This window comes from Pelodiscus sinensis, chromosome 25 (assembly GCF_049634645.1).
Source record: "Pelodiscus sinensis isolate JC-2024 chromosome 25, ASM4963464v1, whole genome shotgun sequence".
NCBI classification, from domain to species: Eukaryota; Metazoa; Chordata; order Testudines; family Trionychidae; genus Pelodiscus; species Pelodiscus sinensis.
Genome location: NC_134735.1, coordinates 5,499,739 through 5,526,242, shown reverse-complemented (window position 1 = coordinate 5,526,242; position 26,504 = coordinate 5,499,739). Strand labels below are relative to the sequence as shown.

Below are 26,504 nucleotides of genomic sequence, written 5' to 3'. Positions count from 1 at the left end.
AGCTTAAGCATTAAGAAAAAATACCTCAGACATCTGAAGAAATGGGCTGTGCCCATGAAAGCTTATGATGCCATCTACATGTTTTGTTAGTCTTTAAAGTGCTACCAGATTACGTGTTGTTTTTTAAGAAAAAAAAAAGAATATCCTGAGACTCATGGACACATTGTTTCCAACCTTATTTTCGTGGTAGAGTTTGTTCCATCCTGTTAGTCAAGACCCGTGCAAAAAACCCATCTTTGTCCTTTTTTTGACGAGTTAATGAAACCATCTTCCACCCTAGTGGGGCCAATGGGGCCTCAGAGGAGACCGTCTCTCGTCCTCTTAAAAAGAGCCGAAGCTGGTTTTAACAAAAATATTTACTTGAAATGAATACATCCATGCACAATGAGACACGTCATCAACCCACATGGAGCAAACAGCAAATGGTTTTTATCAGCAGAGAGGCAAACTGAACTGGGAATTGCTGTAGCGCCAGGTTTGAGTTTTGAAACGCATAGACAGGGCAGGTCAAAGCCTCCACAGGCCACTGGGCAAGGGGGGAGGGGGGAGCTTTGGGTGTAAGGGGTCAGCCAGCCTCCACGGCGTTCAGTCCGTGGGGCCCCTTCCAACCATCAGAGATGCAGGAGCACGCAGGGTGGAGCTCCAGGAGCAATTTAAAGGGCTTAGAGCTCTGGGGGGTGCTGCTGCTGTTGTAGTAGCAGCTAGGGTTGCCAGGTGTCTGGTATTGGTGTTTTTTCTCGGATGGAGGGCCGCTTGGGACATTCTTCCCCTGCCATGTCTGGTGGAGGCAGGGGGAGCATGGGGATTTAAAGGCGCTGTGACTTTTTTTTTTTTGAGGTGGGGGGGGGGGGTTCCCTCTTTCCTCCCCCTCCCCCACCATGTTTGGTATTTTTTGTGAAACTATCTGGCAAACTTAGTAGTAGCGTGGAGCCCCGGAACCTATTTAATTGCCAGGCCTCAAAGGCAACTGCTCCATTTACTCCCCCATCAGCAGGCCTCTTCATAGATTGTATTTGCTTTCTCTTTTCCAAAGACAGGCATGTCACTTAGCATCCCAGGTGCCCCTTTTCCGCCTCTGTTATCGGCATTTGCAGATTATCTAAAGAGAAGCCTTTTTCCTTTCCAGCTTCTCAAACGTGATTTTGAAATGTACCTGAATATGTTCCTCATGCTGCTGCTTTCATGTCCGAAATCCAGGCCCTTCCTTTGGGCGCCTGCTTTCGACGAACAAAAAAGGCCAAGGTCCAGACAATCAGCACAGAAACGAGCGCTCTTTCTATTGATGTAGACATGGATAGGAAATGCGACCCTTTCGGCAGTAATCATCCGCTTTTGCTCTTCTCCTGCCCCTTTCAACACAAAGTCTCCCCAGACGCTTTGCAAAAATTAATTCTCTCTTCCCCCGTCCCCTCGCTAGACAGTAAAATGAGGCAAAGACAAGTCAGCGGCTTGACTTTAAGAGGGGCCAAGCGCCCACAGCGCGAATAGCTGCCCGTAAAGTACTTGTGCGGGGTCAGTGGCAGCTCCGTGATTAGAACCCAGGAGTTCTAACTCTCCGTCCTTTGCTCAGTAAGTGTTGAAGATGAACTAATGAGAAAGCTGCTGCGTTTAAAACAATGCTAAACGGACCTAACTAATGATCTGGCTGCGGTAGCCCTTTCACTAGCACAGTAGGATCCCAAATTGGTTTTTTAGCTGATTGTTACCACCCCATTATTGCTTCCCATATTACTTTTTGGTTTTTTTTCCCCTTGGTAAGGAAATAAATGCGGGTCTAGTCTCGGCGCAATCATGCCACTGCAGTGTTCTGAAGGTCAGACGAACTCTGCTCTTCAATAATGGTTAGATAAACTGTTCGGAGAAGCTCTGAAAATCTTGCACCACATTTTAAAAAAAAAAAGCGCCTCTGATATTTTTCTTTCTTCATCAGATCTGTCCATTGGAATCCCAGATAATTGGTTTGGCGTGCAAAGGAACACAGCACGCACTGTATCGACCTGTCAAATCCACTTTGGAGGGACAGAATACAGGATTCTCCTAATAAGAACCAGTAAATCCTACAGAGAATTATTTCATGTTAGCTTTTCGAAGCCCCGTGGGAGGACAGCTCTCCGCTATGTCAGGGGCTGTACAAAGATATCATGAGAGCAATTCCCTGTGCCAAAGAATTTATAGTCTTAGATAAAAAACGGTGTGGGGAAAAGGAATATTGTTCCCATATTAAGGAGGGAAACTGAGGCAAAAAGAGATAAATGATTTTCCCAAGGTCATACTTGGCATTCGTGGCAGGTCCAGGAATTCAACCCAGAGCCTCTCTATTCCACTCCAATGCCATCGTCCTTCAAAATATTTCCTCTCTGTGATAGGCACACGACAAACATAATTTAGAGGAGCTACAATGCCAGGACCCTCATTGATTGCAGTAAGGATTTTGGGTGCTCAGCAGTTCCGAAAAACAGATATGCACATCCCCAGCCTAGAGATAAATGACAGCTATAGTGTTTGCATTCAGCTTTTGAACCTTACACCCTCTAGAAAAGATACAGGTTTTCATTTGGCTGTTTGTTGGGAGAGTCAGGAAATTTACATACAGATTTCAGTTTGGATTCCAAAAGCCATTAATGTTTGAGGACGGTGTTTATTCAGATTCATCTCTCCTGCGGATTGTTTAATTGCAGGCAGAAATTCATGCAGGTGGAAGGCATGTTTGCATACTCTGTGTGCATAATTGCCAAGTGAGCAAAAGAGCACCCAACCCAGCCCTCTGAATGGTGTGGACTGCAGCCCTGCCCTGCTCGTTGGGACAATAGACAAGGGGTGATGTTAGGGTTGCCAATTTTCCCAGACCGCTGAACACCACTGCCATCCAGTCGAGAGAATTGGCAAACGTGGCCATGGCATGGAGCCACAGTGGCTTGCCTTTTGTGGTACAGAGGGCGTGAGTTATTCCTACTTTCCAGGATTCCTAAAATGAGTTGCTCTAAACTTTATAGGGTAAAGGTTTCTTGTAAGCCACCTCCGTGTGCAGCTTATGGTCTGAAAGTACATATAAGTCATTGATTTGGCATGGTTGAGTTCTCAGGGAGGGCAGTGGATGGTTTTTTCTCTAAGGGTATGTCTACACTACAGAGTTTTTTCCAGAAAAACGGCCGTTTTTCCAAAAAAACCTTCAGTTACGTCCACACTGGAATCATGTTCTTTCGGAAAAAAAGTCGAAAGAATAGAGGGTTTTTTCCAACATTGGTAATCCTCTTTCTATGAGGAAGAAGCATTTTTCTGAAAGAGCTCTTTTGGAAAAAGGCGTGTGTGGACAGGAAAGAGGGAGTTCTTTCGGAAGAAGAGGAAAGAGGAAAAAGCACAGGTGCCCTGGTGGCCACTCCGTCCATAATAATCACAGCTTACATACGAGATGGCATCCATTCAGTGTGGAGGTGAACTTTTGAAAAAGCAGATCGCTTTTTCGATGCGCTTTTGCAGTGTCGACACGCTCTTTCAGAAGTTTTTTCGGAAGATCTCTTCCAGAAAAGGGGCGAGGAGTCCTCTGGCACCTTATAGACTAACTGAAGTGTAGGAGCATAAGCTTTCGTGGGCAAAGACCCACTTCGTCCCATGCATCTGACGAAGTGGGTCTTTGCCCACGAAAGCTTATGCTTCTACACTTCAGTTAGTCTATAAGGTGCCACAGGATTCCTCGCCGCTTTTGCAGATTCAGACTAACACGGCTACCCCTCTGATACTCTTCCAGAAAAGCTTCTTCCAAAAGAAGCCTGCAGTGTAGATGTAACCTAAAGTAAAGCAAAGTCCCTGGTAGCTAGAAGAGATGTGATGTTTTTGTTACGTTGTGTTTATTTTGGGGGGGAATGTGTTGGTTTGCATTTGTTTTGATTACAAAGTCAGTCAATATGGGGGAAGGAATGAGTTTAAATTACAGGGGATACAGCAGGCCTAAAACACAAATTAGTTTCCGCAAGCCCACAAAACAACTCAAAGTAATCAAATCAACTCCCCCAGCCTCCTGTGAGATTCCGCCCACCCTTTCAAGCAACACGTTGTAATAGAACGAATGCAGGATTTAGACTTGCCAGCAGGAAGAATCAAGAGACAGGAAAGAAGGAAACAATCTCAAATTCAAACACAGAGCCGTGGGCCCTGGAACAGCTTTTATAGTGGGGTGCTAAGAGCCATTGAACCAAACTGGATTGAATCCTAGATATGATGGGCACCATTCCAAGCCAGGAAGGGAAGGGGGTGTACAGCACCTCCTCTCCCCCCACAAACCTTTAGATCCAGCACCTATATCGAGAGTTCTGCAGCAGCTACCAGAGCTAGGGAAGTAGAGAGATCACATGGACACTGGGAGCAAATTTCTACTTAAACACTCGCTATCTTTTATTAAAAGTTTTCCCCATGAGAAATTCCTCTATAAGAGCAGCATGAAGCAGTTTTTAATACACCAGATTGTCCGCTCGCTGCAAACACTTTGTAATGTCACATTTCAATTTGACAAGAAATTGAATATTCTGTCAGAACTGTCAGTTGTTTATGTACAGCAAAACCGTTGCACATTTTGTTTGCTTAGCTATCCTGGCAGGAGCCTTGTCAAGCGCTGTCCCGCATCTGACCCTGGAAGAACATTGGTCCCTTCGCAACCAGATTTTGTACTTTTGGGGAATGAGGAAAAACAGCTGAGAGTCCTGTGGCACCTTAGGGTATGTCTACACAGCAGCGTTATTTTGGAATAACTGGTGTTATTTTGAAATAACATAGTGCGCGTCTACACGGCAAGCCTTTATTTTGAAATAATGTCAAGATGGAGGACTTACTCCAACTCTTGTAACCCTCACTTTATGAGGAGTAAGAGAAGTCAGAGGGAAAATGTTCTTCCTTCGACTTCCTGCTGTGTAGACAGCGCCAAAAGCCGAATTAAGCTATTTCGACTTCAGGTATGCAATTGACATAACTTAATTCAACTTTTGCCCTTCGGCATAAACATGCCCTTAGAGATTTATTAGGGCATAAGCTTTTGTGGGTAAAACCCACTTCATCAGATGAATTGGAGTGGAATTTACAGAGGCTTGGAGACGTGTGTGGGGGTATAGATATAGATATCGATAGATAGACAACAAAAGAAAAAGGGTACTTGTGTTAATGAGGCTAGTCATGGTGAGAGTGGTTCATTCACAGCAGTTTCTGTGGCAATGTCGATATCTAACTGCCCTTTGTAATGTGTTAACCAGTTTAGATCTATATTCAATCCTAAATTGTTTGTTCATGCTTTTATTGTCCTAATAATTAAAATTTAAAAGAGAGAGAGAAAGTGAGGCTACATGTAGACTACAAAGAAAAGTCAGAAAAAGATACACAAATTACGAACTGCAGTTTGCGTATCTTTTCCCACTTTTCTTTCCAAAGAGGCTTTTTCTGAAATTTGGTACATCTAGATGGTGCCAAATTTTGGAAAAACCTGCTTTTTCGAGCCATCCCTTCTTCCTTGTAAACCTTGTTTTACAAGGATGGTGAAAGAATGCATCCACTTTTCTGAACTTTTTTTTGGAAAAGCGGACATATTCCTTGGATGCAGCATTGCTTTTCTGAAGGCATATGAGAGAGAGAGAATATGTATATCTTGAATTATCCTCTTTTAAACTGATGCCTTTATTACTGGTAACCCCTGAAGATGTTGCCAAAACCTCCCATGAAGCTTGACTTTCAAATTCTGGCTCCATGTAATGAACAAAAGAAAGGATGAACTGGAAAACAGATAGGAATCTCTCTCTAGAAATAACAGACTGTCCGGGCGAAAACCGGACACCTGGCAACCCTAACACCTGAGGCAAGACCGTCCTTGGCGCAGGCGGGGGTGCTGGCATGGTGCAAGGCACGAGCGAAGACAGTGGAGTAGCTGTCTTTTCTACACCCCCTCAGCTGTGCGCTTGAGGCAAGTGCCTCACTCTCCTCGCCCTTGTTTCAGCTTTGGTTTTGGGGTGTGTCTTTCTGTGTGTGGTGGGAGGGAGGCAGCACAAACAGGGGGACGAAAGAGAGAGAAGCAGGGAGAGGAAGCGAACTAAGCCACCACGGGGTAGAAGCACAGTCCTGTGGCCTTCAAATAAAGCAAAGGGGAAAGTCCATTGGAGGACAAAGCATCAGAAGAGACAGGCTTGGAACAGTGAACAAAGAAGCCATCTCCTGCTGCTAGATTCCTACTGTGTTCAGAGAAACGGGACTTGGTACGTTTCTTGCACATAAGCAAGACCACATCAAAAAGACACTGTTATCAGTTTCTGTTCTCAGCTGGAACCACCCATGAGTCCCTGGACTTTGAGGCTCTGCGTGGGTCAAAAGGAGCTAACACCACACTATCCCAGCCACTCTCACACCATCAGCCGCAAAGGCTGTTTTCCCCATCGTTGTCAGGTGCGCAGTATGGGTGGAAAGCATTCAATGCCCCTCTTACATTAGCAATCGATTTTCAAAGCCAAAGGGCAGGAAAAAAAAAAGGTGTTTTCAATCCATCAATCAATTCCTGTGAACATAGAACAGGCAAAAAACTTCTTTTTTATGTGAGCACATTTCAGAGTCTCAAAAAAAATCTTTGTGTCACTTGTACAATAAGATGCACTAGGAAGCCATGCAGGGAGTAGAGTAGAATTTGGTTTCATATTTTAGGTGTCCCAAAGCAGTGAGTTAGGTAGTGCAAAGCCAGGAGCCATTATGCACATTGTAATAGTTCAACTGGCTTTAGACATTTTTTGAGGAAGACAGGATCTGTCGAAAAAGGGGTTATTTTCAACAGATCTGCATCTAGACTGCTGGGTTTTTTTTCGAAAAAGCTCCATGTCAATGTTTATTGACCATGTTTATGCTAATGAAGCACGGGATATTTAAATCCCTGCTTTATTAGCAATTTTGACATGCTTCATTTGCATCCCTCTGTCAATAGAGGAACAAAATACAGGACTAAGACGTAGCCTGAGATTCATCAACTTCTGCCTGCAAAATCAGCAGGGGCAGGTAGAATGGGACATTGATTTCAACATTTCCGCCAAATCAAAGCACTGCTGGCCAGGCATCAGCCCTTCCGAGCAGCTCTGTGGTGTCAGCCCTCCAGCTGGGAGCTCCCGTTCTAGGCAATGCTGCAGACTTGTGTCGGAATTTCTCCTGCAGTAGACATGAGAAAGGACTCCCTTGTAACCTATATGAGAGAAAATCGTCATTGAGGCTGCAAGTTGCCGAGAGAGCCCGCTTTTTCTCTGGTCTTCTAGCTCCCAGCCTCACTGAATACAGCACCGTGCTGCTCCAAAGGGTTTCCCTAAATCCTGGCCTGGTTTAAGGGACTATGGAAAAGACTGCTAACGCATGCACAGTGTGCATGTCTACAGAGCACACAGGAAGTTGTTCTAGCCAGTGGCATATTTTTAATGTCACACTTCAATTTGACAAGCAGTTGACTCCAGTGTCCCTCTAAGGTTTTCCAAGCATGAGCAGAGTGAGGTTTGGCTTGTGCACCAATATTGAGGTCATGTGTGCTGGTTTGGGTGTATGCCCCCACGGCACCCAGTTTATTAACAAACACACGTTCCCGGCCGCCGGAGCGGCCCTCCCCTTCCCTCCCCTCCCATGTGGCAGGTCCCGTTCCCAGTCTCAGCCCCATCCCCATCCCCACCATATACCAGCACCAGCCACCAAAGCAGGCCTCCTCCTGCCACGCGGCCATGGCAGGTCCCGGTCCAGTGGTTCCCTCACCACGCCGTCTCAGCTGGCCCCGCCCACTGGAGCAACCGCTTGTGCAGCTCTCCAGAGAAGGTGGGTGGGGGAGGAGTTTTTTGCAGGAGTGCACCTTCATGGGAACATTGGTTGCCTCCAATTTTTGTGCAATGATGATACATCTGGATCTGTAAAGAGGCACCTCATGAGTGGGTTACTAGTGACTGTACGAAGGTATCCACTGGATGCTTTGCAGGTTTCACACATGCTGGTTACTGTAGGTACCTTTTCCAAGGAGATTCTTCCCTCCCTCACAGTCATGGTCCTCTGAGACTACTCTTACACTGATTTTGGTCTGTCTGTATATGAACACGTTTTATGGGAAGAGACGCAGGCCAAATGCTATGAAATTCAATTATTCTCTGAAATCAGAATTAAATTTTCCCTGTGTCTTTAACAGTGTGTCTGTGTACCACTGCCCTCTAGTGCCTGGAATGTGTCAGGTCACCTCATTCCTTGGTTTGTTAAATTTTCTCTTTTTTTATGTTCTCCCTAGCTGGACATTTTCATTTAGCTTCAGGGTTTTTTGTTTGTTTGTTTGTTTGTTTGTTTGTTTTGAAAACCAAATCAATTAGTGTTTCCAGCTTGCATTTGTCCAGTTCTTCCCTTTGTACATTGGTAATGTCTATTTTTTTCCTGGCATTTTATTCCTCTCCCATAAGCCTCCTCCCCCTTTTTTTCTTCTGTTTTTTTCCCCCCATGTTTCTCCAATGTTGTAAAATTTACCCAGTGGTTAAACTACAAATGAATTATTAATTGTGTAACACTGATTTTTCCAAAGTTGAAAACATTTTGGAAAGTTACCATTTGGCTGAGCCAAAAATAGCTCCTATGATTCTCAAAATTGTTGGGGCTTTTTGCAGCCAAAGTCAGCATTTCAGTATGCAGCAGGTTAGCTGTTCACTAAAGAAACATGAGGTTGCCTATATGCAGGGATTATTATTCCAAATGATCCCAAATGAGTCTTGCCAGTTAAGGCATTCTGAGACAGGCATATTCCTTAGCATATATGCAATTGGTTTGTATTTAAATGAGAGTTGTGTGTCTCAGGTGTCCCTTTCAAATCAATATACTATTCATTATCCCCCTCCCAAAGATGACAGCCATTAATTCTTATAGGAAAGACAAGAGCTACCTAAGAATATAATATAATATAATATAATATAATATAATATAATTAATTATAATTAATTCAGTTCTGAGCACCACATTTCAAGAAAGATGTGGAGAAACTGGAGAAGGTCCAGAGAAGAGCAATACAAACGCTTAAAGGTCTAGAGAACATGATTTATGAGGGAAGACTGAAAGAATTGGGTTTAATTTTGAAAAGAGAAGACTGAGAAGGGACATGATAGCAGTTTTCAAGTATCTAAAAGGGTGCTACAAGGAGGAGGGAGAAAAATTGTTCTCCTTGGCGTCTGAGGACAGGACAAGAAGCAATGGGCTTAAATTGCAGCAAGGGAGGTTTAGGCTGGACATTAGGAAAAAATTCCTGCCTCTCAGGGTGGTTAAACACTGGAATAAATTGCTGAGGGAGGTTGTGGAATCTCCATCACTGGAGATATTTAAAAGCAGGTTAAACAGACACCTCTCTCATGGATCATCTAGATAGTGCTTGGTTCTGCCGTGAGGGTGGGGGACTGGACTCGATGATCTCTTGAGGTCCGTTCCAGTTCTACTGTTCGATGATAATATAGTATAATATAACTATGTACCTGACTTCAGTGTGACATTTTCACTGCGTTATTCAAAGATAAGTAAAAATCCCTCAAAGTGCTACAGCCGCATGGAAAAAAAAAAAGAAAGAAAAAGTGCCAACAAATATAGAGCAGAGAAAGTGTTACTGGGGGTAAGTTTCAAGAAAAGGCATTTGACATTTCTCTACTGGAAATGTTTGCACACAGATGCTGTTACCAGCTTTGTTCTAACACACACACACACCAAAGTTGCTTAAAATCTCCATTAGTTTTATTGATAATTCTTCTTGACAATGTTGTCTTAGAAATGTGCTAATGTAGAGATGAAAGCATGAAACAAGAAAGTACACAAAGAGAACCACTTGAGATGAAATGCACACAGGCTGGATAGAGGAAAATAAGCGACAATGGAAAGAATTATGTAATATGATAATGGGCACTTTGCTTTCAGAAGCAAGATTACTCTGTTTTCTGTACTAAACACAAAGCCCCACTGAAGTCTGTGCTCCTAGCCCCTAAATATGGTACTGCCCCATGTGAATAAGCAACCTCCCTCCCCGGGCAACAGTAGTTACACTACCCTAAACACTGTGTAGACCAGGCAGGGATGGGCAATAATTTTTGAACGGCGGCCACATCAAAATTGTTTGAAGTGGTTGCAGGCTGCCTCAGAAGGGGCGGGGTGACAGACAGAAGGGGCAGGGGCTCGGATTGAAGGGGTGAGACCTCAGGCAGAAGGGGTGGAGCCTTTAAATAGCAGGAGTTGAAAGGGCTCATACCTCCCCTGTGGCCCCCAGGCATCACGTTAGCCGGAGACGGGAGCTGCAAACTCTTTCAATTCCTGCTATCCATTGTCTTTGATCTTTATCTACTCAGGTTTAGCACCCTTTCTCCTGATACTTTATGTATAGAGGTAGGGGGTGGGTGACAGAGCTTCTTTCTCCCCCCCCCCTTCCCGTCTCCTATTTATTTCGAGTTTTCTTATCCCCTAATTATAACTCCAGTCATCTGAAGAAGGGGGCTGGGCCCACAAAACCTCATGATACCATCTACATGTTTTGTTAGTTTATAAAGAGCTATCAGACAATTTGCTTGCTATTTAAAGGGCTCACTGCTCCCAGCCTCGCTGCTAGAGTGTTGCTTGGAAAGTGGGGACATGCGAGCTCTTTCAACTGCTTCTATTTAAAGGGCTCTTGCCTTCCCTGCAGCTCCCAGTCAACACGCTGGAGGGCGGGGCCTGGGACAGCCGTGTGAACCGGATCAAAGCTCTGGGCGGGCCGGATCGAGACCACTGAGTGGTTTTTGCCCACCCCTGGTGTAGACAATGCGCTTTTGGCAGGAGAACTCCTCCTGCCGACATAGTTGGGTTGGATTAATTAAGTCAACAGGAGACCTCTCTCCTGTTGACTTGGAGCAGCTATACTAGGGTATGATTTCACGACTTGCTGGATCACAGGGCAGGAAACAATCCAGTGGGGATGGATTTATCACATCTGGTATAGACGTGATAAAGTGACAGCCGAATATTCTCCCATCAATTCCAGTATTCTGTCAAAGCAAGAAGACTAGGTGGAGTCAACGGGAGAGTGTCAGCTGTTGACTTACCACTGTGACGATACCGCGGTAAGCAGACCAAAATACATTGACTTCAGCTACATTATTCACATAGCTGAAGTCGAGTAACTTATGTGGATAGCTCGCGTTAGTAGAGACAAGGCCCTAGAGCGCTTACGATGGTGCAGCTACATTCCTTTGTATCCAATCATTCTCATTTTCTGGTACATTGAATGTAACTGTTGGTTGTTTATATTGTATCTGTTGATCTAAATCAGTGTTTCTCAACCTTTTTTTTTTATAAAGTACCTCTTTAAAAAAAAAAGTAATGTCAGTACCTACAGTTTTCAGAGGCACAATTTTTTTCTACCATTGCAACACATTTGTTTAAACAACTTAATCGTAGCCAGGCGGCCGATGAAATTTTTGGGTGTAAAAAGTACAAAAATAATAAAATGCTGTAAAACTTAAAACAAAAATTCAGTTTTCTCCAAATTTCAGTTGTGTTGACGTACCCCTCCAGACTTCTCTTGAGTACCCTCAGGGTTTTCATACCACTGGTTGAGAAACACTGATCTAAATCACAAGCCATTGATTTTGCTTCCTGATTGGCCAATACCCCTCTGAGAGTAAAAATAGGCCACCCAAAACGCTTTCTACAGAAGAGTTTATATAAATAAACATATTAAGAATATTGTGAGTTCTGGGACATGGGGACCTTTTCTTATTGGGTTTAGTTTTTCTCCAGGTCAGGCTTTCTTTGTGCAAGGTGCTGTGCAAACACTGTGTTAGCATGGGATAAAAAAAAAACAAAATTGGTGCTTCGGAGTCTCCAAACGATTCAAATCAGGAACCCTTCCAGCCGAGCTAAACTTTGTTTTTGTTGTTTTTAAAATCTCTTTCCAGTCAAGAAGCAAATTGAACTGAAGTCCAGAGGAGTGAAACTAATGCCCAGCAAGGACAACAATCAGAAGACATCTGTGTGTAAGTTTCGCTGCTCCTAGATAAGCACTCTTTGCAAGGTTATCTCCCTGGACAGTCCATACAACAATAATCTCTACAATGTTGTTACTCTTAAAAGGCTGAATGCTTCTCCTTCCTCCTCCTCCTTCCCATTACCTCATCACCTTCTTCCGGTGCTCTATTCACAAACATGTACTAACTCCTTAAACTGAGACCACGGGGGAGCAGGTACGGGTGTGTATGTGTATATATACTGTATACGTATGTCTGTGGTTATACACCAGGTGGGGGTCCAATACTTTTCTGTTTTAATCTTAAGAGTATCAAAATGTGTTTATCCAGTGTAAAAGAAAAAGGAGGCAGATCTGCAATGAGGAATCCACAGGCAGAAAATGTAGTGAAGAAGTAACAAAAACTGCAGCAATAATAGCCTCTTTGCTGTCCTTGCCAAGTTATTTGACTTCATTATTCCTCCCTGCAGAAAAATCATGTTGCTCAGCCAAGGAGGGACTAAGTCACTGAAATACAAACTTCAGCTGCATCTCACATCTCTGACAGTTTCTTATGTTAAATGCATATAGCAGATGAAATCTATTGGCGAGGTGCCTATGAAGTCCATTTTTATCCCCAGTATGTTTTCCTGCTCCAGTAAGTGAACCCTGTTGGACCTTCTTTGTAAATCAGAAGTAAAATTCATAGTTTTGGGGGCATATATTTATAGACAGATGACTGTGTTCTTACAGGGCCTCTCTCTCTACCTTTTGTGAAATTAGGTAGGAAAGGTTTGAGTCGGAGCTGAGCTGTGTTTTGCATAAATGTGAAGATTGAGAAAATTTAGCACTTATGCACTGATATAATCATTTGTGTGGGGGGGAAGTTGCTCATCCTCTGCGTAATGTATTATGCTTATCCAAGATGTTCCATTTTGGTGTATTGTATCAGTAATTCCAGCAGGTGACATTTAATTAAGGGAGAAATGGACAAAATAGAAAAAAAATATAAAATATCCGAGAGTGTCTGTCTGAAATGATGTGCTGCCCGTTGCTTCAATTTTAGCTTTAACATTGGTGTGTTGAGGTCCTCTGCTTACTCTGGAAGGATGAGAAATGGGCTAGGTTAGTCATGGTTAGAGAAAGCAAGTAGGATTTGATTGTGATGGAAAATCCATATGCCCCAAGATACTTTTGGCGCTAGGATAGATTCTAAGCAAGAGGAATTCACTTGCTCCAAGAATCTGTCATCAACATTCCGGTCTCTGCATTGGTGGTTAACACATGTTGGAAAGTGTCATTCACGTTGGTGTTGGTTTGGTTAGTGGAGCTCTTAGAGAGTGAACGTTGAGGATATGGGTGGGAATGGGAATACACTTAGTTTTGGGCAACTCAAAGGCAGTGGGAGGGCCTTATCTAGAGAACTGCCATGGCCTGGAGTTGATGGAACCCATGATTTGCACACACACAGGTGTTCCAGTTGAAGAATTTGGTTTCTTAATGGAAGGGTGCAGGTCTTGCGTTTGTTGTGGTCGAGAGCTTTGGGATTCTTCCATTCCTTCACTCTACCAATGATAGCAACATAACGATGTGTCCAGGCCCTGGTTAAGAACTGAACAATGTTGTTGCCTGCTCAGTGATCAGGTGACTGTTGGGTCCCACTCTGGTGTCCAGTAAGATACAGTCACTCCTGCCATTGGCCCGCTTGGTGGCCATCTCAGCAGGAGTGCTGAGAAATAAAAGGGAGATCGAGACTGAAGCCCTCCCCCTTCCCTTGACATACTCAAGCATCTTGATGGATTGGTGGGGAGGAGAGTGATGCACCCTTGGCTCAGACTGTCCCCTTTCTGCGGATACTCTTCGCCAAGGCGGTGATTCCAGTAACGACCATAGTGCTAACTGTGCAGAAGGCAAAACTGCCCCCCTGAAGCCATGGGAGGCAGATTAGCTTGCAAACAGCTGATCTAAAAACACACATGTTGCGAATTATGAGCCAGATTACTTTCTGTTCCCAGCATGGAGCCTACCCCAGGCATTGGGTGTTCAACTGACCCAGGATAAACCATGCCTTGTTCATTTGCTTCGGTCCAATACAGCTGCTGCTCTCACCATTCAATCATAGCAAATTCTTCCATTTCAGAAATGCTGACTCAAGAGGTACCAGGAAATGTTATTTCCCTTCAGGAAATGGGTTTTGCACTGTTACAAACTCCTTACCTGGTGCTTTTACCTTATGTGCCTGACCATGTCTCTTCCACTTTCCTCTCATATATGTAATCAAGATATTAGGGCCAGTAGTACAGTTGAGAAGGATGATTGAAAAACCACAAAGTTTATGTTCGGTGCCACTACTATTTCATGTGGCTGGCTTATCGGATGTTTCCAGTAACATGTTTCTATAAAGGCTAGTGCTAAACGTATTCCTACCGGTAATATTTTCTGCTGTCTGTTGCAACTCTCCAAAAATTGCAACTTACCCAACCCCCTTGTCAGGCATAAGGCAGACTATGGCTGTGTTCTTAATATCTTGCAGGTCTTTCAGAGAATTGTTGCTTTGCTGAACAGTGGCTATAAATGGCTGCCAGATTCCATAATGATGCCTGCAAGTTGCATAAAAGACCCCTGGAGGCAAAATGTATTTCACATCCTTTAACACGTCTCTTGAAATAAAAATGGAAAATAATTTTATCTCTAAGTCCTGGAGCAAATTGCATTGCGTTCAATGATGATTGAAAGTTTTAATTTGAGATTTTAGATCTGCGTCGTATTGCCCAGTTCCCCTAAAATTAATTGGTCATCATTCCTTTAAATATACTTCAGTAAATTGCTTTGGAGAATAAGCAGGAGAAATGTAGCTTAAAGCTGAGACTTCACTTACAGGATTATGTTTAGGAGTAACTTTTCTGTCACTGATACTGATTGAGAGGGAAACTTTTATTTCAACTTCTGCTGCACTCCTCTAGCTATGGAGTAGATTGGATATTGGGTACAATGTGTATTTTTTCCTTATTTGTCTGGCGTGGAAAGCAACTTTTCTATAGCATCTTTCGTTCTTCTGCTTAAATGCAAGAGATGACAGAAGTTTCTCGGTATGTTGCTGCTGACATTTGTTGGAAAGAGCTGTGAGTGGAAAGGGTATTTTCAAACTGGTTTATATCCCAGCAAAAAGATTTTCATAGGGAATGAGCCAGTTCCTTGACCATAACTAGGTCAGCAGGAGATGTTGGGTGTTCATCACTTCTGGAAAACAGCTCAGTTAAATTAGGTGCTTAAATATCCTTTTTGGGGTCTCATTCTCCATTCCCCTGTAGTCATTTACACCAGTACAAAGTGAGCACCAAAACCAAGTGTACATCATGACCGTTCTGATTTGGGAGCATTGTACCAGTGCATTGCACCATGGTAACGGAGCATCAGGCCCTGATTTCTCCCAGTAAAGCCTCCAATTTTGCAAATACAAGTTGAAGGGAGGAATAGTCTCAATGTGTCTTCTGTAAATTGGGAGTCATTTCAGTTTTTGATAAAGTGTGAGATGGCTAGAAGCTGGAAACATTAGTGATGCTGGATTTCTGGATCCCTGGTGTTTAGAAGAGGCGTTTCGATCTGCAGATTTCCTTTGATCTAGTCTAGACATAGAGTGGACAGCTGTGTGACATGTGGGTTTGGAAGACCTTGGTGTTCTGGGTTAGCCCTCGGACTGCTTTGCACATCAACACAAACTAAAACTGAAGGTGCCATTTGGATGTGAGCAGCCTCACAGATGCGGATTAGAATCATCAAGTCAAGGGAAGATCCATGAGGACATTGTGAGGTGGGTCATGTGATGTGAGCTCATGCGTTGAGTGGCGTGAATGTATCTTTTTAACATCTTGATTTTAAAACCCTCCTCTTCCGCATGCTTCATGCTCTCTGCTACAGTGGAGGACTCCTCTCGGTCTGCATGTGAATCCTGGAGCCCTGATGGTTGAGGAAAGACATGAAGCTGAATGTTCCCAAAACCTGGGTGGGAGTGGGGAGACCCTCACCATATCCAACCCGTGTGTCCCAGATCTTTCACAAACATGGGGGGAGGGATAGCTCAGTGGTTTGAGCATTGGCCTGCTAAACCCAGGGTTGTGAGTTCAATCTTTGTGGAGGCCATTTGGGGCAAAAATTTGTCAGGGATGGTACTCAGTCCTGCTGTGAAGGCAGGGGGCTGGACTCAATGACCCTTCCAGTTCCAGGAGATAGGCAATCTCCATTAATTTACTTAATTTATTTGTATTCAAACCTAGTCGCCCTTGCAGAGCTTGGAACATGTGACTAGTCCCAATAACTGATTCAGAACCGCTCACATGCTTCAAGATACATAGGTACTAACTTGCTTTCTTGGATCAGGAACACAGTACGCCCTTGCTTTGTTTAGCTAGGGTATGTTATCCGGGGGAAACTCTTTGTAGTCCAGAAATAAATTCTTTGGCGGGTTGCCACACCGAGGTTTGCATGGGAGGTCGCTGGAAGCAGAGTTTGCTCGCAGGATATTTCTGCGTTGCAACGAACACAAAAAAAGCGATCACTTGGGAGGAGGGGGCTAAAGTAGCAAAGAAGACACCTGCAGTGTGGCTTTTAATGCAGACTACAGCCCAGAAGGGTATGTCGGTGCTGCAGCCGGGAGACAAAAGGGTGTTGGCCATTCACGCTAGTGCCTTTAAAATAGCGGTTGCTGCAGCTTGGACTCACGGGCCCAGCTCCAGCCTTAATGGCAGCCTTGGCACCAGTGGTCAGTCACCGGCCAGTGGATTGGGATCTGTTGGTAGATCCGGAGCCTGGGACGGGATGCTGGCTGGTTTGGCTGGGAGGCTATCAAGTGTCGGCACTTCATCTGCCTCTTCCCCCCACTGCTGTGCTGCTCCTGCTCTCCATCTTGGAGCTGCCCCCAGGAGCTTCCTGCTGGCTGTGCAAGTGACGGAGGGGCAGCGGTGAGGGGTGCTGATGTCAGGGTGACTTTCTCTCCTTCCCCTGTATCCCATCTCCATAGAATGAACAGGATGAGGCCTCGGAGAAGGGATGGGGCGGGGCGGGACCTCAAAGGGGTAGGGCCAGGAAGGAGACAGGACAAGGGTATTTGGGTGTGAGGGAGATCGTGGATTGATTTAAATCCCTATCTCGACATGGATTCTCACTCCTCTCTGCAGTGCAGAAGAGCTCTGCCTGGGTTTGAACTCAGGCTGACCTCAGTTCAAAGCGAAGCTGTTTTGTTTTCACTACTGTTTGAACCCAAGTTAATTAACCTGAATTAAGAGTGTTCCCATTTTTCCCCAGTCTAGTCATACGCTTGAGATCATCCTGCTTCATTTTAACCTCTTCAGAACACATGTTTTAAATAGAAGGGATTGTTTGCTTTCTTCTCACTGGGAAACTTTGGGGGCGGGCGGCTGTACCTCTCTATTAAATACTTCTCTTGGATCTCATAGCTCATATCAAACAACCCCAAATTCAATAGAAAGCTGCCCCCAGGAGATCCATCAATGAAATTCCTTTATTAACATGAGGAAAAAAAATCAAGGATCATCCTTTTTAGCTCTGCTTTCAGTAGAAGGAGTAAATTACTTTGTCAAACAATGAGATCACAATTGACTGCTCTTGAATAGAAGACGGAAAGAAACTTGAGTTGACAAAAGGAAAAAAGGGGAGGAGGGGAGAAAACAAACCCTAAACCTTTGGGGAGGAAAACTCTGCAATCTGTAATTTATAAAGTCAACAGTTCATTAAGATTGGGGCTTATTTTTGAAGAATAACGCTCCATTCCCGAGCTCAGCTCAGTTAATCCTCCTGTAAAATGAAAGCAGAGCTGCTAACTAATACACAGCCCAGCAGATATGGTGTATAGCTTTGCACAGGGTTAAATCAAGGCATTTCTCTCTATTTAAAAATGCATCAATAACAGAAGAGGAAAGGTTTGCACATTATACTCAGCAGCAAGAATTGTGGATGAGTAATCAAGTGCCTTCTGTCCCCTCCTTCTCTCTCCCTCCCACGCTTACATTTACAATGTAAGTGCCAGGACATCTGGGTGACTTTTCTCTTTCCCCTTGCTCCCTATTATAGCACCCACCCTGCTGTCTTATCTGACCTTTGCTATGTGGATATTAATAACATGCTCACGTACAGGGAAATAATTTCCATTGTCACCGATGTGCTGGGGAGCTCCTTTGGATTAGATGTGACTCCATTTGGTGTCAATTCTGACGGGCCACTGGAGTCCAGTGGGCCCTGCCATCTGATATGGAACGTAGTAAGTTCAATGGAATGGATCGGAAATCGGCTCGGGATAAGTAACTTGGGAGTACGCTTGGGTAATGTTGTTGCCTTTTTAGAGAGGCGGGACACAATCGACGGCGAAGGGTGCTATGTAGTGTCTAAGTTGTTGGCATCTGCTCTGCAATATGCTTTGAGAACTCATGTGCTTAAATGCCGACCCATCCCCAGTAGAAGTGTGGGAGAGCAGGTGTCCAATGCACTTGAGTTTTGGGGGTTTGGCAAAAGGTGTTGGAATGAAGGATGAAAGCTAACTGGTTATCACCTTGAACACTTGTGATGTGTACAGGGCTAACATGGTCCATACCCACTCTCCTGGCGGGCCTTAGACACTTCTTTTTCATTGTCGCGACACGCCTGTACCTACGTGAAAGTTAGGCCCAGCAGATTTGCTTTGAGGTGAGTAATACGTATCGCCTGGGTGCAGGGCGGTGGAATGTGGTTACGAAACCCAAAGGAAAATGGAGTGACTTGGCTGATCCAGCCTAAATCCTCTCCTTTCCCAGAAGCGATGAGTGAGCTCCAGCGCTTGCATCACCCCACTCCATAATGCTGATGGATAATCCCATTGCTTCAAATATTTCCTCCAGCTTCATAGTACAGTGGTCTCACTCTCAATGGGAGGGCTAGCTCAAGGGTTTGAGCATTAGCCTGTTAAACTGAAGGTTGTGAGCTCAATCTTTGAGGGAGGCATTTAGGAGTCTGGGGTAAATCTACTGGGAATGGTACTTGACCCTATGTGAGGGTAGGGGACTGGACTTGATGACCTCTCAAGGTTCCTTCCAGTTTGTTGCTGGTTTTGTTTCTTTGGGGTGGAATGTTTCCAGTGAAACGAACTCCTTTTCTGACACTGGCCCTTTGTGCCTGGATTGTGGAGGACATTTTCCCTGGCCCTTTCTGTTGGTTTGCTTCGGCAGAGACCATCCCAGCCTGTCATTGCTAGAGTCCCTGTGTCCTCCTTTCCTTGCTACTGAGTCCCGTTGATTTTCCAAGGACATGCAAGGCCCTTCCAAGGTGGGCTGCATCGTGGCACAGCAGCAGCCCAGGAAGGCAACTCGTTGAGCGGCACGTGGTACACTTAGCAGCCGGATGAACAATACAACATAGGTAGCACTTGTATTGAGCTAGAAAGAGCACATATCTGGCTGGATTGCTTCTGTGTCTCCCCCAGCCTGCTTCAGGTCTCAAAGAAATTGCCTTTGTCATTCACTTGGCTTTCCAGGAGGTTGTGTATATGTTCTGTTCCGGGAACGGGGGGGGGGGGGAGGGGGAATTACAACCCTCGGGCTGCATCCGGCATGCAAGATTTCCAGTCCAATGGTACCAGGGTGCTCGGGCAGGCTCCCTGCCTACCCTAGCCATAACCCTGTGGCCACTCGCTGTGGCCCTCTAGGTGGGGGAGGGGCAACAGGGAGTTTCCACGCACTGCCCCTGCCTGCAGGCACCACCCACTGCCACTCCCATTGGCTGGGAACTGCTGCCATTGGGAGCTGTTGGGATGGTGACTGTGGATGGAGCGGTGCTCGGAGCTCATCCCACCCCCCAGAAGCTGCTGTGGGACATGCTGGCTGATTTCAGGAGCCATAGGGAAGACTTAGCCCCACCATGCTGATGTCCTGGAGCTGCGCAAGGTAAGCGGTGCTGGACTGGAGCTCGCACCCCCTCCCATGCCCCAACCCCCCTACCTTGACCCCCCCTCTTGGACTCCAACCCCCTCCTGCACTCCAACCCCCTGCCCCAACCCTACAGTCATTGCCCACCATACAGTGTTCCTACCCAGATTTGGCCCACCCCTGTTCTATACTAAAACTTCTGCTCTGTGTCCCACGTTGTTCGAGCAGTGCAAAAGGTTTGCACCAAAATGCAAAAAAAAACCCCTCCTGGTGTGGGGTTTGCATCTCAAGAGACGGTGACGTTCAGACCAGGTGCCCTGAAATCTTTCTCGCAGCTGGCAAACCTGTTCAGCGACGCTGGCTCCTCTGTACGATTTCAGATCCAAGTTACGGCACATTTGTTCCATTGAACTGCAGGTATACCAGGGAGCTTTCATCTGCGTTTAGCTTTTGAGGAGCGGTGTGTGTTTGAGCATGAAATTCAAAGGGAGAGTGGGGGACGAGTTCTCACATCTCCAAACCAAAGGGAATATTTTCACACGAGGCAAAACCAGGCTAGCTGGTGGCTCTGTTAACTATTGGAGGTGCCCATTCAGGAAACAGGTTTTATTGTGGTTTTTAAAGACTGCCTAAATTATTGGACAATTGCTGTCAAATTTCAAACTGTATTGCAAATAGATATGGCATGCTATGGCATGATTTCCTTCTTCTTAGCTTCTCCACACATTTAACATCCCCAAGATATACTGAAAGTGGCAACACATGTTGTTGTGATGAAGTATAGCCAACAGGAAATAAAGCGAGAACCATTTTATTGCAGCTCTTTCTTTTGCTTGTCTCCTTGGTTGCTCTGGAGTTTCCGAGCCTGCGTGTACGAATTAGTCAGGGAGTTCTGAGGATGCTCCAAAATTCACAAGGTTGGAAAGATGCTTCCAAGAGGGATTGTTTTCAATGCTGCATCTTCCCTGTAATACATGGCAGTGGGAGACTGCAGGACCCCAAATCTCCCTTTGTGCTTGCAGAGCATCGTACAGCTGCTGCAGTGTTTCAAAACAGCTGCGTGGGCAACCGTGTCCCAAGAACTTAGTGAGCCTCTAGGTCCTGGAGACAGGCAGGTAGGTGAAGGGGGCAGGTTAGCGAAAGTGCTGTGGTTGAGGCAGAGGGCAAAATATCTTCTTTTGAATCCTTGTAGAGGAGCAGTGGGAAGAAGGGCCTTGTTGTTCGTGGCTCTTAATAAAAGCCTGGCATTCAGTTACTATGGGGATGAGCTGTCTAGAAAAGCCATTAGAACGGGAGTTATGGCTGCCTCGGCATCCAATGGAAGACCTGCAACGCCCCATCCCCAAGTCATGCTTCTATAGCTCTAGGTGAACCTTTATTTGCTGAATACTTTTAAGGCTTCCAGCATTCAGGGGAGCCCACAGCCTCTGCAGGGTCATGGGCAAGGTCAGGGGCGGCTCCATGCTCCCAGAAGGGGTGTGGCCTAAAGTAGAAGTGCCGTGCTCTGGATGGTGCTGCCCCCCTCATCCCTCAGAGCCATGCAGAGCAGTGCTCTGGCAGCGATTTAAAAGGCCTGGGGCTTTGAATCGCCAAGCCCCCGGGGAAGCTGCCCTCTTTGCCCCTGCTCCCCCCAGTCAGGGTATGTCTGCACTACCCCGCTAGTTCGAACTAATGTAGTCATCCGCAATTGCACATGAAGCCCGGGATTTGAATTTCCCGGGCTTCATTTGCATAAAGCCGGCCGGCGCCATTTTTAAATGCCGGCTAGTTCAAATCCCGTGCCGTGCGGCTACACGCGGCACGGAGTAGCTAGTTCGGATTAGGCTTCCTAATCCGTTAGGCTTCCTAATCCGAACTAGCTGTACTCCTCATTCCACGAGGAGTACAGCTAGTTCGGATTAGAAGCCTAATCCGAACTAGCTACTCCGTGCCGCGTGTAGCCGCGCGGCACGGGGTTCGAACTAGCCGGCATTTAAAAATGGCTCCGGACGGCTTTATGCAAATGAAGCCCGGGAAATTCAAATCCCGGGCTTCATTTGCAATTGCGGATGACTACATTATCCCTGCTAGTTCGAACTAGCGGGGTAGTGTAGACATACCCTCAGTGAGCCTGTTGGCAGCAGATCCCTAAAGATTTTGAGATTGAAGCTTTGAGCTCCTGGGCATGGACGGCTCCTTCAATTGGTCTGAGAACAGCGCTGTTTCAAGCGCTTGGGAAGTGTAGTACCTAGTGACAAAGCAGGGTGTAACTGTCCTGGGAAGATTTGCTAGATGGTGTTTTCTTGCCTCTAGTGTACTCAGGGGTGTGCGGGCCATGGCTCCTCAGATCATGCATGTGCATTTTTCCACATAACTCTTCCCACTCTCCCCACACCTTTTGCAGCGTGCTCAGTATCACATGGCATTAACACTGCAGGAACACCCATTCCAAGGCCACCTTTCCCATCCAGTCTTGAGTGTTCTTAAGACCGCAGCTCTAATTAAATAAATTCGGGAGTGCCACGGAGAGGGTGGTTTGGCTTCCTTCCATTCAGGGAGCTAGGCTGAGGCAGGAGGGGAGCCTACTCACTGAGGTTTCACGCTTCATTGCGTTAGCGTCGCCACCGAGAAACGCCACTTTTCCCCTGCGTCTTTTCCTCAGTGTCGCGAGAATATGGAATCCTATAGATTCCAGCCCCTCCATGACAACTCTGACCCTTTGCTGATATTAGCATGCAGGAAAAAAAATGGGGGGGGGTGGTTATCAGAATGGAAAATGGAAATTGACATATTGCCAGAGTTCATTTCGTCCTTGTTGAGAGCCCACCTATAGTTTATCCATTATCTGAGTCTACAGTTGTTTGCGCCATTTGACATATTTGTGGAGGGGTGGAGGGAGTGGAAAGGGGTGAAACAGAGTTTATTCAGTGCTAAGTACTTCTTTATAAATTTCTTTTTTATAAGCAGCCCTTAGAGGGCAGTGGACTGGACTCGATGACCTCTCGAGGTCCCTTCCAGTTCTAGTGTTCTATGATTCTATCAAAGTTGCTCCATAAAAGTTTTCATATGCAAACTTAACTACTTGCTTTAAAACTTTAGACTGGCTTATATTTTTTAAAATTGTATTGGGGGGGTTATGTGTATTGCGGGGGGGGGGGGGTTATGTGTATCACATATTCACCCTTTATTGAGCTGTTTTCTTTCACTGGTGCCAATCAGAAGGCAGTTTGATGGGCATTAGGAACACACCTTGTCATGCTGCGGGTGACCTTTTAAAGAGCGGTCTTTGTAAATGTTCTCTTTAATTGCTATAATTTTGCAAAATGCAATAATTCTTTTACAGTGGTGCTTCTGTAGTGTAAGGAAGGGAAAGGCACCATTGCTCATTGAGCAGAAAACACAGTGCATATACTGAGAGGAAAGGACGTCAGTTACATTTGTTTCCAAACTGAAAACCAACCAAAATCAAAAAGCTAATGCATTCCAACTAGCAATTATCCATTTTCTCTTCACATTCACCGACCCCAATGCAGTTGATGTAAGATGATGTGTTCTCCTGTGCCATTCTATCTCTGTATGTGCTGTTTTTGCTTTGTAGTAACTCAGGTTGGTGTGTCCCAGGGACATAATATGTGTCCGGACCCTGGGATTCCAGAGAAAGGCAAAAGAATAGGCAACGATTTTAGGTAAGAACCTTGCATGTGTTTCTTCTGCATGCCACAAAGCAACTCTTCAGAACTGCCATATGGGCTCTATGTTCTATAGTCTTTCTTTAGCAACCTGCTGTACACCTATAAATGGTTTGTCTGAAAATCTTGCAATGATAAATGACTTAGAAAAAATGTGTGCATGTGAGAAAGAGTGTGTATGATACTATGATAAGCAGATTTCATAATGAATCTCCTTCCTTGTGAATGTTTTCTCCTGTCAAAATCAGCCTTGTACCCAAGACTTTGCCATCAGGATTCTTTGTAATTAATGCTCCTCCTCCCTGCCCCTTTGGTTAAGAGCAGAAAGGATTCTTTAAAAAAAAAAAAAAAAAAAAAAAAAAACAGCCCTATTTTTCATTAGCATGAGTCACCGCAGGGCTCTGTCCATAGAGGCTTCCGAGAACACTGTGTCAACCCTTTGTCAATAAGCATATGTACTGCTGGATAATTGTTCTCGTCTCAAGTTTAAAACAATGCCTTTGTCCTATTTCAGTAGCTGGCCTTCATGTGAAGTGTTCAGGAATAAATCAGCCAGCTGTTAGCAACGACAGATCAATAGTTAATCTTATTTCTCTGTCGATTGCTGTTCTACTCACTAAAAATGTCTAACGCGAAACCATCAAATTCTCCTGAAAGCCACAAAATGGATTTCTGAACAAAGGAAGAAAAGGGGGCTGCAAATAGAGTCCTTAAATACTAAGGGCCAAATTCTCTGCTCGTTGAAATCAGCATCACTCCCTTTTTGTGAATGCGGCCACACTGGTTTGCACCAGCCGAGTCTCTGGCTTTAAAATTGTAGAATGAACAAGTGTCTCCAGTACAAGGCGATTTTTTTCCTTATATATCTCGTTCATAAAAATGCAGAGCATGGAATACATTAGGGTGTGAACCTGCGCTCCTGCATTGAGGAAAGGTCTCCGGAAGTCATGTTGACAGGCTCTGGCTGCCTGTAAGTCCATAATCACTGTAAGCAAAGCTCTTCCAACACAAGCAAATGCCTAAGAAAAGAGACTGAGGTTCCGTGTCCAATCCTATGCCCTGGTAGTCAGTGGTCTCTTGTTATTCGCATTACAGGGAATCCCTGAGCAGTCAGAGAAGGACAAAACCGTCAATCTGGTAGTTTCTCCAAGGTTCATTTGCTCCCTTTGATTTTCTCTACTAGGTTAGGATCCAGCGTCCAGTTTACCTGTAATGAAGGCTATGATTTACAGGGGTCAAAAAGCATCACCTGTAAGAAACTGAGTGACATGATCGCTGCCTGGAGTGACCAGAGGCCGGCGTGCAGAGGTGAGAGAGTTAACCTAGCTCTGGAGATGGATGAAAAATCCATCCACTCCTTTGTTTGTGTCCACTTTGAGCTGGTCTTTCAACTTTCCTTACACCTGAATTCTTCATCCACTCTCGGGAGTGCTCTTGGTAACAGCTTTCAAAGGAGTGGTGTCAGGTTGCAAAACCATCCTACAAAAACTCATGCCCTTCATTGGGTATCTTTTTGTAAAGCCCATACAACACGTAGTTGTGGGTTCTTGCAGGCTCTTGCCTCATTTGACTCACTACTCATTCACTCCGCAAAGAGACGCTGTTGTCTAGCAAATAGGGCCAGGAAGCGGGGTGCAAGGACTCCTGGTGCTACTGTCTAGTTCCAGTGAGAGTTGGCAGTAGCCTGCCTGACCAGACAGGGATGCCTTTAGGATTCATGGGGTCTGTGCAGTGCTATTAAACTGGTGATCCTATGCCCGACAGCAGTCTGGGGGCGAATGACAATTTTTTAGAGATATGATTTTATAATTTGCAAATTTTATAAAAAGCAAATTTTAAACTCAGGTCATGTCGCCGAACACGGTAAATTCAGAAACTGACAGGCTAGACCCGGGGTTGGCAAATGCCTGTTAAACGGCTTCATTAGCAACGGAATGGCTCGTTCACAAGTTCAGGGTTCTGCTAATAGCTCTAGTGGCTTTTTCAGTTTTAACTTAACTTGATCCTCTCTGGAGGAAGCAGAGCCATAGAACAGGGATAGGCATTAAGACCCAATGGTGCCCCAAATTTTTGGGTGCCTGTGATGGTTTGGTCTAGGCCTCAATGCCCCCTACAGGAGGCTAGCGGCCTTGCCGCATCGCATCCCATCCCATCCCATCCCGAGTGAGCGGAGAAGAGGTCCTCCAGATGCTATAGAGTGGCTGTCTCTGCGGCAGCCAATCAGGACCCAGCAGAGAGTTTAAAAGAAGCTGCATGGCTGGGGCTTGGCAATTCCCTTCAGGAACTCTACCCAGCCAGGTCTATACCCTGACAGGGAGATCAGCACTACGGCCAGCTCCCAGTGTGATCTGAGCCTAGATCTGGGTAAGACCCAGACCCAGTGGCCAAAGATAAGCCACAAGCAGAGACTTACTAGCACCATGGACAGGGCTAGCCAAGCCCTGGTTCCAGGACTTTGAGGGCGACCGGACAACCAGGCAAGGACCCTGCGCAGTGCCACTTCGCCACAGCAGAGCGCTCACCAGCGGGTGGATCCGTTACAGGTGCCCTACACACTTGCATAATCTGCATGTGAGCAAGGATGGCTCTGTGCCCACTGGGGATTATAAGACCTGCTTCATTCCTGGAGTGGATGTTAGGCTCAGTTTATTTTACACTTGTCAAGTGCAGTGAGATTTTGGTTGAAAGGAATTAGGGGTGAGCAAAGTGCTGTTATTAAGGGGAGAAGGCATGGCCATCAAGTCAACTCCCATCAGCAAACACTTGTACATGCCCAATGGTGGAAGACCCAGTTTGGTCATAGAAACCGGCCCTCCTTCCCATTTCCCACTATAAGCAACAACTGGGGGGGAAAGCTGTGTCTAGTCCCCTGGGGGGTATCACTTTGAGGACAGCATCGCTGATGCTTGGGCGGTCCATTAACTGAGCTATTTGTGCTGTCTCCAGGGTACCAGGGTC

General features: G+C 45.5%; 1 protein-coding gene across 1 annotated transcript in view; it reads left to right on the top strand.

The window, feature by feature from the left end:
* CSMD2 (CUB and Sushi multiple domains 2) overlaps positions 1–26,504 on the top strand; it is a 743,482-nt gene that overhangs the window by 383,433 nt on the left and 333,545 nt on the right. Inside the window, exons 7-9 of the mRNA XM_014578911.3 lie at positions 11,922–11,999; positions 23,456–23,543; positions 24,730–24,854. Coding sequence (XP_014434397.3) covers positions 11,922–11,999; positions 23,456–23,543; positions 24,730–24,854 — 291 coding nt within the window. The remainder of the gene's footprint in view (positions 1–11,921; positions 12,000–23,455; positions 23,544–24,729; positions 24,855–26,504) is intronic.